Source organism: Mus caroli, chromosome 6 (genome assembly GCF_900094665.2).
Source record: "Mus caroli chromosome 6, CAROLI_EIJ_v1.1, whole genome shotgun sequence".
Lineage (NCBI taxonomy): Eukaryota > Metazoa > Chordata > Mammalia > Rodentia > Muridae > Mus > Mus caroli.
In genome coordinates, this window is record NC_034575.1 from 48,635,487 (window position 1) to 48,648,961 (window position 13,475).

The 13,475-nt window shown below is 45.4% G+C and overlaps 1 protein-coding gene across 4 annotated transcripts in view; it reads left to right on the forward strand.

The window, feature by feature from the left end:
- The window catches only part of Chn2 (chimerin 2), a 259,486-nt gene that overhangs the window by 120,333 nt on the left and 125,678 nt on the right, over positions 1-13,475 (forward strand). Inside the window, exons 1-2 of one of the 4 annotated variants that reach the window (XM_021164053.2) lie at positions 9,605-9,668; positions 11,868-11,906. In XM_021164053.2, the coding sequence (XP_021019712.1) occupies positions 9,662-9,668; positions 11,868-11,906 (46 nt within the window). In that variant the 5' untranslated portion in view covers positions 9,605-9,661. Of the gene's footprint in view, positions 1-9,604; positions 9,713-11,513; positions 11,536-11,867; positions 11,907-13,475 lie in introns of those variants that run through there. The other 3 variants (XM_029478202.1, XM_029478203.1, XM_021164052.2) reach the window with 3 other exon arrangements.

Genomic DNA, 13,475 nt, shown 5'->3' on the forward strand with positions numbered 1-13,475 from the left:
CCTCAGCTACCCACATCTTCTTTGTAGGCATAGTCTTAGCTTTCCATAGCTTCTTCCAGAACTGTTTTATATATTGCAAACCCTGGGCCATACATCTCCAGGGAAGTTGCCAAGTCTAACTACCATAGTAGAGTTTAAAATAAAATAAAATAAAGACTAGGGTAAGAAGTAAAGCATGCCGGCTGGATGATGGTTCAGGGCAGATGAGGAAAATGAAGCCCATGAGGGTAAGGGCTGAAGGAATATGAGCATCCCCCAATACACCGTGAGAGGGGCAGGCTCAGGACAGCCACTGCTGTCTCGAAATATCCTGTGGGCTTAGGAACAAGAGCTCTGGGACCCCAGCTAGGATCCATATGTAGAGCATGACTCAGTCCTTCTCAAACTGGCAAATTCCTCAGTTCTGCTTCCAGCCTGTCAGATGAACTGTGATCTGGCAGGCTTGGGTCAGAGTGAGTGAGCGAGTGGCTGCTGATGGGTGGGTGCGTGTTCTTGGTATGAATTACTGCAATTATATTAACTACACCAATTTACATGAGTGGTCCATTGTGAGGGATGACTGCTATAACTCAGTGTCATCTGCTGCCAGTACAGTGGTGAGCCGACAAGTTGGACCTAGCACAGGGTGAGGGTGCCCTAATGATGAGGTCCCGGGGAAAGCTATACAGGGTACTTGGTACCTTACACAGACACAGAAGGCCCTTGAGGAAGAACTGGAGAGATTTGGGGAGTGAGGATGTGTGGGAGAGGAGAAGGAAGGAGAGATAAAGGAAGATTGGGAGGGAAAGAGACCACATTAGTATGATTTTACTTTTATTCTAAATGATGGCAGAAAATTGAACAATGCCATGATTTTTTTCTGCTTCTGTGCTATTTTCTGTAACGTTCAAACCATGTTGTATGAGTGCAACAGACCAGAAGGACTTGCACATTTCACATTAACTTCTGCATGGCTGAGCCTTCTGGGAGACTAAGGCCATAGGGGGAAATCAATAGACTCGAGAGCAAAACAGATCTAGTTTTACGTTCCACATCCCAGTACCCAAGTGGCCATGGGAAAATGGCTTCATCTCTTTGAAGTTCATTTTGCTCCTTTCTGGGACATAAAAGTATTTACCCCTGGGAGCTGTCCTGGTCTATCCTTGCACCGTCTCAGCTACAGGGCCTACACAGCCACCCACAGCTTCATGTGATGTAAACTAAGGGAGCCTCTAAAGGGGATTTGCTGGCTCCATCTTTGGATGGGCAGGTGGATATGGACGTATGAGTGGGTGGAGAGACAACTCAGGAAAATTGTAAATATTTAAGATAATACACATAAGGAGCCTACACCAGAATCTAGACTATGCTAGGCACCTAAAAACATTCTACTTTTGATGGAAGATCTTTTATCTGCTTTCCTATCTTCATCTTTCAGGAACTTTTGACTTTGAATATGGGTAAAAAAAAATCTTCCTTTGCCTCCCAGTAGCAACAGTACCAGGGCTGTGACTTAAGAACCGTCTTTATGAGAATTTAGTGTATCATGGCCAGGAGCTAATCTGAGAAAACAAACAAACAAACAAGCAAGCAAACCAATGAAACCAAGCCAGCAGCGAACCAACCAAACAAAACAGACACAAACAAACAACAAAAACAAATACGAAGAAACAAACTGGCCAAAAGATTTCTCTTCTTCATCCCTTACAGCATCATAAGTCCAGCCCTGTCATGTCCTATCTCAGGTTATAGTGACATGCACAGGTGACCAGAGGCTAGTTTAGCAAACAGAGAGGCAATGCTTATTGAGGGAACAGATAGATGAATGGGTGGATGGATAGATAGATGGATGGATGAGTGAATTGACGCCATAGCTGGTTCCTGTGTCTGCGTTCTGCATCTTGCCTTGCTATCTGTACCCATATCTAGTGTAATATTTTTTGTGCCAAGTAGGCCATTAAGCTCTAGGTAAATATTTGTTAAATGAATAAATGAATGCCCAGAAGGGATTTGGAGGCAAGCCAGGAAGACATTCCTCTGGTGAATTTGTAAAGAGGCAGACAACTTTTGGAGGGAAGCTGGGGAAGGAGAGAGTTCTCCAGGCTAACAGAGTGGAGGCTAGCCGTCTCTGAAGAAGTCGTAGGAAAAGAAGCACGGAATGGCAGAGAGGGAAATCGCCTACCAGGAATGTAGCTGCACAGGGCTGGGAAAAGTCTACACTCTGTAGGAACAGAGCCACTAGGTGGGAAGAGGCCCCTAGGGGCAAGAGAGGACAGGAGTGGTTTGGCAAAGGTAATGAGGGTGGCAACGGAGTTGATGTTCCTGGACCTCAAACCGTCGCCCCCTTTGTTGTCATGGTTTGTCTCTGTGTCTGCCACCGCTCCCACTCATGTGTTCTGTTTTTTCCATTTCCCCTTCATCTCACCACACTGTGGCTTCCATCTACCCCACGATCATCATCAGCCCTCACCCCTCCCACACCCTCTTGCTGCAGCAGGCCTGCCTCCTGCCCGGCCTGTCTCCCCGGAGTGGCCTCTGCCCCTCTCGCCACTTCCCCTTCTGAGTGGCTTTGCCTTGCCCTTTCTTCTCTCTCCTCTGGTTGCCTTCCGCTCATTTCCTCCTCACACCCTCCAAGGTCGTGTTCTTTCTTGCCAGGCTCTTCAGAGGCCTGTCGTGCACTGAGCATTGACCCTCTGTCATCCCTGTGCTTCATTGTCTGCAGTCACCATTTGCTTGTGGCTTTCCCTTCATAGACACCCAGGGCCAGGCTCTTGTCGGTCCTGCAAGCCCCTCAAATGTGTTCACTTGGCCGTCCCATCCCTGCTTCTTTCTGACATTGGAGAGTGAGGGCTGCCATCTGCCATGCCTGTTTCTTCCACAGTTTTCCCAGCTGTAAGAAAGAAGTCACCCTCCTTCCCACTGCCAAGGCCATAGACCAGTCTTCCTCTGCCAGGCCAGTACCATGTTCATTTTCTCTGCCTAGAGAAAAGTTTATCACAGGCTCTACTCATTTGCTGTCTCAACATCTATCAAATACATTTCCTCCATTTCCACTGATACGACTATAGCTCAGATTGTTCACATAATTGATTGATTGGTTGGTTGTTGGTTGGTTGGTTGATCTCACTGCCACTCACCTTCCTTCACTCCCCTCCTCTCACTCTCTAACCCAGCTTCACACCAACACTGCAATAATCTTTGTGGCTCACACCCTGGGTCCTGCATCTTCCCTGTTTACTTCTTCCCTCCTTTCAGTGCAAAGAGTACTTAGCTCCTTCTTCTAACTCTTGGTTTTCTGAGTCCTCTTTACTTCTCTAAGTTTATCTCTAGCCACACTGGGGCCCCAATTTCCATATCAGCATCTGCCTTAGCTAGCAGGCTAGGCCACTTTGTCTCTTGTGTCTTGTCTGTCTTAGGCCATACCTTGGACTGTGTGTCATGCTCCAGTAGCCTGTTTGTCCAGAAGGCAGTCCTTGTTGCTGTTGTGTTCTGTATCTAAGTGGCTGAGTGACCCTTCAAGCAGGTGCAGTGTACCATGGTACCAGAAGCTAGCCGCCTTTTCTCATCCTTCTCTCTAGGACCTTCATCCTTGTGCTTAAATAATACTTGTCTGTGACTGTTATTGCAGGGCCCTGGACAGGGCTACTCAAGGTCAGAGGTGACTGGCCCAAGCAACCTCTGACAGAATGACCCAGGCTAGACTCACTCTCCAAAGTCTAGGAAATATCACTCTAGCTGTCCTTTTCACACGAAATGTGCAATATGAGTTTGACTTTCATTAGCCAGGGCTTGACTTAATACCTGATGTATCCTAGTATATAGTAATCAGAAAATTTCAAATTCTACCATTTGTACCCAAGTCAGTGTGGGGCCTCCTAGCCTGGCTACAAAGCTATAACCCGGATCCATGTCCCCTAGGAGAGGCATCTTCTCATTGTCCAACTGTAGGCTCTGTTCAATTACCAGGCCACCTACCTGAGTAAGGCATCTTTGTCTAAGCTCATGAAAGAGACCCTGTAGGCTGAAAGTGACATAGACAGCAGAGAACAAGGCCCTTGCTTTCATGTGGTAGTCACTACTATACGGAGATAACGAAACAAAGACATACACATGTACACAGCCAAACATCCTCAAGAGAGCAAAGGCGCTGGGAAGAATGAGAGTCAGTGCATGATCTGGGAAGAGTGTCTACAGGACTCCAGAAAGCTGGTCATGTGGCAGACACCATATGCATTAACTTGACGTGTCCAAGGGCCAAGAGAAAAGCCAATGTGACTGAGCTATAAGAGAAAAGAAGGGATGAGATGATAAGGAAGGACCACATGCAGTTCCCATAGAGCTTCCTACCCTGAGCGCTGGTGCAACCTAACCTGGACCCCTGGTAGTCATCAGTAAGCCCTTGCTGAATGGAAGGCTCTCAGTACAGCTCAGTGGCCCAAGCCAGAAGCTCCGTGTGGCCCCAGTGCCCTCTAGTGACCACAAACTCCAGCTCAGGGCTCTTGGTGACCTCTTCATCTCTGCATAGTTCATCTTCTGGCCCAGCCTAAAGATCTAGAAAATTCTGGCAACTTGCAGGGATTTGTCCTCACTAACTCTTCCCTGTAAGTAGAGCTCATTCCAGTAAACCCACAGAGGCAGACAGAGATCATTATAGAAAACTACAAGCAGTCAAAATTCAGAGTTCTAGAGCTTCATCCCTACTGATACAGCTACAAAATAACCCCCAAACCTAAGGCTCGGGGACCATTGTGAGAGAGGAGGTGCAAAGATGGCAAGAGCCAGAGGATCAGGGAATTTGCTGTGGGATTAGGTTTTCTAGGAATGACCAAAGCTACACCCATAAAGCCTTACCAACAGGACTGTTTAAAACCTGATCAGAACAAGGACAACAACAATAGTCATGCTAAAGTGGATGATGGGACAAGCCCATGTGGCCTTCCACCCACACAAAGAACTGTAGGCAACTGAGGAATGCTGGGAGCAGTAGCTTCTCTGGGAAGAGCATACCAAGTGGTTTTCCAACAGCACATGGTCAGCCAGAAAACGTACATCAAAGTAACATCACACACAGACTGAGCAGGTTATAGTTAGGAATATGTATTTATGTACACATATACATATACATGTATATTTACATTTACATATACTTATACGTAACAGCAATTAATAGAAGAGGCCATGAATTTGAAAGAGAGCAAGGAGTACATGGAAGGATTTGGAGGGAGGAAGGGGAAAGGAAAAATAATGTAATTGCTTTATAATCTCAAAACGAGTTAAAAAGAAAAACAAAGAACACCTGTTGGGCTCCACAGATAATGCACACCAAAACCTTCATTTCTTACTCTAATTTTGTTTTCCAACCCATTTTCAAAGAGAAAGTGCAGAAGGTCCCATTTCTCAGGACAGTGCAGAGAACCTGTGCAGATGAGAGGCATTAACAAGAAATCTCTGGAAGGTTTCTCATCTAACAGTTTGCAGCGGTTTATTGGGCCTGGCACCATTTAGCTGCTGTGGTCTGCTTAGCTGCACAGTGGCCTAACATGCATCTCAGACCTTCCAAAGCAGGGAGGCAGTCACACAGAGGCAGAACCCGACTCCTGTCACACACACTGCAGTCACACAGAGGCAGCACCCCACTCCTGTCACAGACACACTGCAGCACAAACAGAGGCAGCACCCCACTCCTGTCACACACACTGCAGTAACACAGAAGCAGCACCCCACTCCTGTTATTGTCTTTTGCTCTCAATCGGTCCCAACTCATTCTGGACCCATTAAGCTAATCACACTATAAACCCTGAAGTGCCTTCTCATTGTGTGGCTGCCCTGGGACTGACTGAGAAACCTGTTTTCACGCAACTTCTCTGGAAGAAGCCCCCTGCAGCCCATTTGCAAATGTGTGCATCGATAAATCAAAAGTGGCAGTGGAGGGCTGGCATCTGTGAGAAGGAGAATGGGGAGGTGGGAACCACACAACCCTCCTATTTCCGAGACAATCCCCTGATGCAAACACATAGCTTTATCTGAAACAGTCTCTGAGTAGGAAGGTCTCCTCCAGCCGCCTTATTAGGTCTTTCTCTGGACCAATGCTTCCAGGGCTCCTCATTTCCCAAGCCTGGCAGGAATGTTTCCTCCTCTCCTGTCACTCTCCACTGAGCCAAGGGATGGAAACCAGCTCTCCTGGATGTTTACAGGGTTCCTCTTCGGTTGTCACTTACCCAGGTAGAACACATGCCATCTTTCATTTGTCTTCATTAGTCAGTCCCCAAATTCCTTTCCACTTGCTCCTCTGTGCTTCCACCGTGATGGCTTATCCTGGAGCTGTAAGTCTTGGGATGCGCAGCCTTCCAGCTGCAGCTGACAGAACACCTGGATTTTCCCATCAGGTCACAGCCATGTTTTCAATAGAGCTTCCTGTGTCTCCATCTGGTGCTCCGCAAATGAGTCTGAGCTGTTCAGTCTTAGAGGCATCGCAGAATAAGATCCAGATTGACACCAGCCTGTTGGAGTATCTGGAACTCACACACCAGCCTGTTGGGGTGTCTGGAGCTCACACACCAGCCCCTATACCCATAGGGAGCTCAGCTTTCTTGCACATAGGTCTGAGGTTTCCAATGAACACAACCTTTTCTGTAAACAAAAGCTTTTTGATATAAAAATACATAGACCTTTCACTCATCTGAGTTCCACTCCTTGAACGACACAGGTGTAGTTAAAACATTGTTTCCATCATCAGCTAAAGGTTGAAAGGAGCCAGAATGTCTTTTTAGGAAATTGTACATAAATAAATGTTTTGCATGTTAGGAAACTCATACACTGAGCCCAAGCTTCAGTTATATTCACAAAAAGAAACATGTATGCATGTGTACACACACACACACACACACACACACACACACCCCTATGAAACAATGCCCAGAGCTACTGGATATGTGACCATTTAACTGTTGTCCCATCACATAGGAACCTGAGGTAGGAGGAGTAATGGCTATAAGAGACTTTGCCTTAAAACAAAACAAGTAAGAAAAACAAAGAAATATAACATTAAAGTTCAAAAAGCAAACTGTGGAATCAGATACTAATATGTAGTTATACATTATATATCTTTACTATATATAATATAATATAATATATAATTAAAAATCTGTAGACTTTTATTATAACTATTCACAGAGCATAGGCTAAAAGATTCACATGAATAAATCTATTAATGGCACCTTTTTCCTGAGGTAGGAGACTTAGAATGACACATATTTAGGTGATTACACGTCCCATATTCAACAGTAAGTGCACATTACTTCTAACTTTACTGAGCTCTCAGTACAAGTGTTAGTTTTGCCGTTCACTTCATCTACAAAAGTCTGGTGTCTTCCCACACATGCTAAGAGCCTTACTGTCCCCCAGGCTGCTTTACATACTGAAGTGCTTTCTCTGGGCTCATCCTAGAATTTGATTTCCCCAAAGACCATGATGACTGTGCCATCTTCAATGCCCAGGTTCTCAGCAGGTACACCTTCCTCAAGTCCTACTTGTACCCTTTGGTCCCCTTGACCCATTTTCCTTCCCTTCCCTTCCCTTCCCTTCCCTTCCCTTCCCTTCCCTTCCCTTCCCTTCCCACATCTCCTCCCCTCCCCTCCCCTCCCCTCCCATTCCCTCTCCCCTCCCCTCTGTTTTATTCTCCCCTCCCCTCAAGGTCACTTTCAAGTTTTACTTGTACCCTTTGGTCCCCTCAATCCATTTTCTTCTTTCTTCTCCATCCCCTCCCTCCCCTTCTATTCTCCATTCTTATTCAAAATATTATTCACATTCTTTATAGATAATTTCTTTTGGCCCTATTACCTGTTTTTTTTTAAGATTTGGATAATTTTCTAAGCATCCATATATATATTTTCTACCTTTATCCCATTTAAGTGAGGAGATAGCGGTTTCCCAGCCTGTGTGGGATGATTGATTCATGCTTATGTCACAGAGTTTTTACAAGCTGGGCCGGGTAGCAGACATGCCTTTGTGCTCTCCTTCTGTCGCCCCTCCTTCCTCCTCATCAGCACCCATGCCGTCTGTGTTGAGGAAGAGCTGTTTCTGTGGGTTTTGTCATAGCAGGTTCTTTCTGAGGTGATGCTTTATGTAGGCAGTGCATCAAAACAAAACAAAACAAAACAAAATGAGCAGCAACAAAAAGCCTAGCACACCTACAAACTTATTTCTCATTCCTTCTCATTTTTATACAAGCAATATGAACATAAACAGAGAATTACAAGATGGAGGTAAGCAATCTGAGAAAAAGTAGGATTACCCATCGAATACCAGGTATAATGGTGTTTTGTGTTTCTGGAAATAGGGATTTGTTCATTTGTTTGTTTGTTTATTCCTGATTGATAAATCTAGGTCCTGAAAACCAATGCTCACTTCTGCCTCTAACTGATTTTAACCTTGAGGAAGCCATTTAATACTTCTGTGTCTCCTTTCACCCATTTGCCAAGTAATAAGGGAAAATTAAATGACCTTGAAGGCCCACTCCAGGCTTTTAAGGGAAAGCCGGACTACAGATGTAGCTAGGTTGGCAAAGTGCGCATTATCTAGCATATAGGAGGCCATGGGTTTGATTCCCTAACCCCCACAGGAACCTAGAGTAGTAGTGAATATCTGTAATCCCAGCAGTCGCAGAAGGATCCAAAGTCCTAGATCATGCTCGGCTTCATAACAGCTTCATGAGATTCCCGAGAACTTATCTGGGAAAGGAAGAATAAAAATCCACTAAAATGTGTCAACTGATGTAAGAGTGAACGCCATCATTGAGGAGTGCGGTAGACCATGGAGACACATTGGGTGCAGTCGGGGCAAATAGCTCTCTTGTTAGTGAGGTGGTGTTGAAGGCAACTAAAGATTTGTTATGACATATTAACATTACTATGTGCGCTGTCCCTTGACCGTGGCCTCTGAGCAGTGTACTGCAGTGGTTTGTGGAATATGTCTCAAAGGCCAGGTAATTATAGTCGTTCCACTGAAGCATGACAAATGGTCTCTCAATTTGAATTCTTTTATATGAAAGAAGAATCTTCCATGACAACAGCCCAGGCACTTAATTACAGGCTCCAGGTCTGAGAAAATGGAGACAGTCAGTGGCTGCTGTGGAGAGAGAGAAGACAATAGCTGTGAGCCACCTGGGAAGAATCCGGACAGGGTGACATCACAGTGACATCGTAATAGCAGCCCGCTGCACCAGGGGACTTTATGCAGAGCACAATTCTCTCTTGGGTATATCACATCATCACTGTGTTACTGAATACCCATCAAACGCTAGGCCTTGGTACAGGAAGCAAAAAAGATGTCTCTGCTTCCTGCCACCAAAAGTACTTCTCTGAAGAAGGCCTTGAACCTGAGAGATCATTTATAATTTCTTTTGAGATAGTGTCTCACTATCTCAGCTCTGGCTGGCCTGGAACTCACTCTACAGATCAGGTCAGTGCGGAATGCATAGATACTGTCAGCTGCCTCTGCCTCCTGAGTGCTGGGATTATAGGCATATATCACTTCTCCTGGCCTCATAAATGTATTCATTTATTTCACATGTTTCTGTTTTAGGTTTTAAGGTGACTGCTGAGCTCCCCGGAAGCTCACCAGTGTTTCTCTGCCGTGTTTCTGAAGGCCTGATGTAAGCCAGACACCTTTCTAAAGTCTGGGGATGCCAAGTGAGACAATGTTCCTGCTTTAATGGAGTTTGACAAACAGTGGGGTGAGACCCAGTCATAAAAAAGCAATCAATAAACAATCTCTATGGTAATAAAAGCTATGAAGAAAATCAAGCTGTGTGATATGAGAGGGATTGGGTTAAGGGCAAGTCCCATAGGAGGTGACATTTGGGCTGAGCCCTACATGATGGGGCAAATGAGCCATGCCAAGACCTATTAGTGAGCATTTTATGACGATAATCCACAGAGCAAAGGCGCAGACTCGGAAAGGCATTATTTGTTCTAAGAACACAGAGGCCGGTGTTGCAGGGTGAGATGTGGGATTGGGAACTGTATGCAGTGGACTCAGAGGAGGAAGGCTTGACACAGAGTAGGATCCTGCAGGCTACAGTGAAGGCTATTCCGCACACAGGGGGAAGATCTGGGTGGGTTCTGGCCAGGGGCTGTTGAGATTCAATTTCTTTGGGAATTTTCTTCATCTCTGAGCTGCTTTGACATCAGGAAGCAAGCACAAAGGAAAAATGTTTACCAAGTAAGCCGGGCAGCCTGAGTGGAAGTTAACAGGGAGGCTGTGCCTGCTGAAACGCCATTCTAAGCTGTTCTCGGGACAGGCCTGACATGGACAGTGAGGTTGACATGAGAACATCTTAGCAGATCTAAGCCACGTCCAGGACTGTGTTCACACAAGGGAGCTCCTTCCTCTGCCTCTGAACTTCCATTCGATCTACAGAAAGTAGTGCTTGGGTACTGACCCGTCTTGACCACATCTAGCCTGGGGGTTGTACTTACCTCATAGGATAATCTGTCTTAAAATGGTACGATGTTACGGGTAGGTAGTTTTTGTCTATAATGTCTGAGGTAGCACCTCAGAGATTTGATTTCTCTATAATGTATGTATCTGTATGTGTTCCTGTGTATGTGTGAATGCTCAAATATGTGTATGCACTTGCCTGTACTGTTTTTTTTATTAATCTTTGAAAAGTATGTTTGGAGATAATATCACATTGGAGCCTATAGGATCTGTCTTTTCTGGTGAAGAGGTGTGTGTGGGATGAGTGGTTTAAGGATTCTATTGTAAACTCAGCCAGTTGATTTATTTGATTTAAAAAGTATTTTATAAACATTCATGCTAATATTTGACATTGATCTGTGGTACAAACAGGGTGGAGTGAACCAGCTCTTTAGGTTAATAGCATAGTATTATGAGATACTCTTCTCTCACTTTACTTGGTGTTAGAAGTTAATGCCAGAGGGCTAGGCAGGAACCACAGAGGTTTAGGGCACTGGTTACTTTTGCAGAGATCCTGGGTTCAACTCCCAGCATCATCTGGTGGCTCACAATCATCAAATAGGGGGTTAGACATTCTCTTCTGACCTCTGTAGGTATGGGACCATAGGGGATGCACATACATGCATGCAGGCGAAACATTCACATGCATAAAATAAATAAATATGAAACAGGCTTTTAAAGAGTTGATGTCAGTGTTTGTCTTGTTACGAGACAAACTGTACTCTCCTGACCCCAGTTTCTAAAGTGTACACAGTGACCTTTGAGCCCCGAGAGGTGATGGGCCAAAGGAAAAAGATATTCATCGTAAAAAATAGTGACTCTTTCACCTGACACTTGCAATTGCTGGGCAGCTCTGGAAATATTCTAAGCCGGGTGCTGGAGTTAATTCAAAGAACTGAAGAGATCCTGATAGCATCAGTAGTGTCTCCGCTGTCAGGCCCAGGGCTTTAGAGGTGTGGTGGCTTTGGCGGCACAACTTTCCACATCTAATATTGTATGCATGCCACTTTGCATCCTGCCCTCAAGTCTTAATAAATGGATCAAAGATCTGGCTGGACGCTGTGCGATGAATGAATGGTGTGTTTCTTCTGCCAAGATGAATAAATACATTTGAAAGAATCACTGGAGAGTACAGTCAAGTTAATTACTTAATTTTTTTTTTTAATTTACTGGACTCTGAAAACTGTTAAATGTTTATTCTGTCATAGAAGTGCTCCGAAGAGGCTGTTGATGTGTCCACAAGTGGTCCTTGCACGTTCCGCCTCTATGCCTGAAACTATTCTTTTCTTGAGTGGAGAGGCCCCTGGGGCTGGATATGAGTCCAGCTGACAGGCTGTCCCTTCTCCAGGGAAGACATGGGCTGGCAGGTTGACATGCAATCTAATGTGATCTCTCTCTCTTCATTCTAGATGCTGAGGAATACCAGCCTCCAATATGGAAATCATACTGTGAGTACCAACACTGCGAAAATCTCCTTAACTGCCTGCCTTCTTGAAGAGCCCTTGCTGGGGGTGTAGGGCACAGGAGCAGTCTCACAAGCAGCGCCCCCTGCCCAATCCCAAGTCTTCTCTTCACTGAGGAGAGGGTTAGCTCCATCGGTCTCTGTCAGAGGGGGTTAACTTTGCACTTGTCCCCCTGACCAAAACCTCCAACAACCACTGACCCTTGTGACCCATTTTAGGAATGTTCCAGAAGAGAGGGGGACCTTCAGTCTGGGGGGCATATTTTTTTTTTGTGGGTGTAGTCACCAAGGGCGAATGTATTGACTTCTGTGAATTATGCTCTTTGCTTGTCACCCCAGGGCTGTAATAGCATTTGACATGAACTGCTGAAAAATGAACCCACAGTGTTCACTGGGGGTGACTTGTAAGAAGCATAGATCATGTCTGAGCATCGGCCACCTAGCAGCTCCTGTCAGGGAGGTGGGTGATGGCGATTACCTCCAACTCTCTTTCTGTCTCCCTGGCATCATGCACCTGACCCAGGATTCCCTGTTAAAAGAAGGAAGAACTATAGCAGGATGGAGCCCATCGTGGCCGAGGCAGGTGCTCCCTGCTAGGTAGCAATCATAAGTGCTGAGTCACTGTTGATATCTTGCTGCTGCCGTCCACTGAAGACCAGCCCTGGGCTTTGAGCTGCTGATGCTCAAGTTCTCAGCCCACCCCTGATGGACAGGCACCATTGCTGTCTCTGCCTCTCTGTAAGGAAACCACAGCTTATCAATGGCAGAGGCTTCTCCAAGAGGGGCTGGTGGCATTCAGACATAGGTCCAGGTGTCCAGAGGTGAGCCAATGCTTAGCTTGCAAGTACTGAAGACTCTTCTACTTGTTTTAAAAGGTAAACTGAGCACGGTAGCATATATCTGTAATCCCAGCGCCCTGGAGGTAGAGGCAGGTGGGTTTCTTTTGAGATTGAGGCCAGTCTTGTTTACACAGTGAGTTCTAAAACAGCCAGGTTTGCATGTTGAGATCCTGTTTCAAAAATTAAAGTCTCCGGTTTTCCATGTGTCTGTCTGCTGATCACTGTAGTCATTTGTCATGTAATGGCACCTCCACCAAAAATGGACTGGACCTATGACATCATATACCATCAGCGTGGGCTTGTAGCGCATGTGCCTGCTTGACTGCACCATCTAGGTTTATGCAAGTATATCCTGATGGTTGTACGAGCATACATCGCCTAACAAACATTTCTCAGTATGTATTCCTATCATAAATTGATTAGAGAGTATATTATATTAGATATACACATGCACACTTATTTGTTCTAATAATATAGAGGCGCATAAAGCTGAACATTAAGGGACTGAGGAAATGCCTCAGCCAGCACACTGCTTACTTCACAAGCATAAGAACTTGAGTATCTATGTAAAGCACCTTTGCACATGGCTTTAATCCTAGCACCAGGGTAGAGACAGAGGATTCCTAGAGCCTACTGGCCAGCCAGTCTAGCCTAATCAGTGAACTCCAGATTCACTTAAGAAACTCTGTCTCAAAAAAAAAAAAAAAAAAAAACCA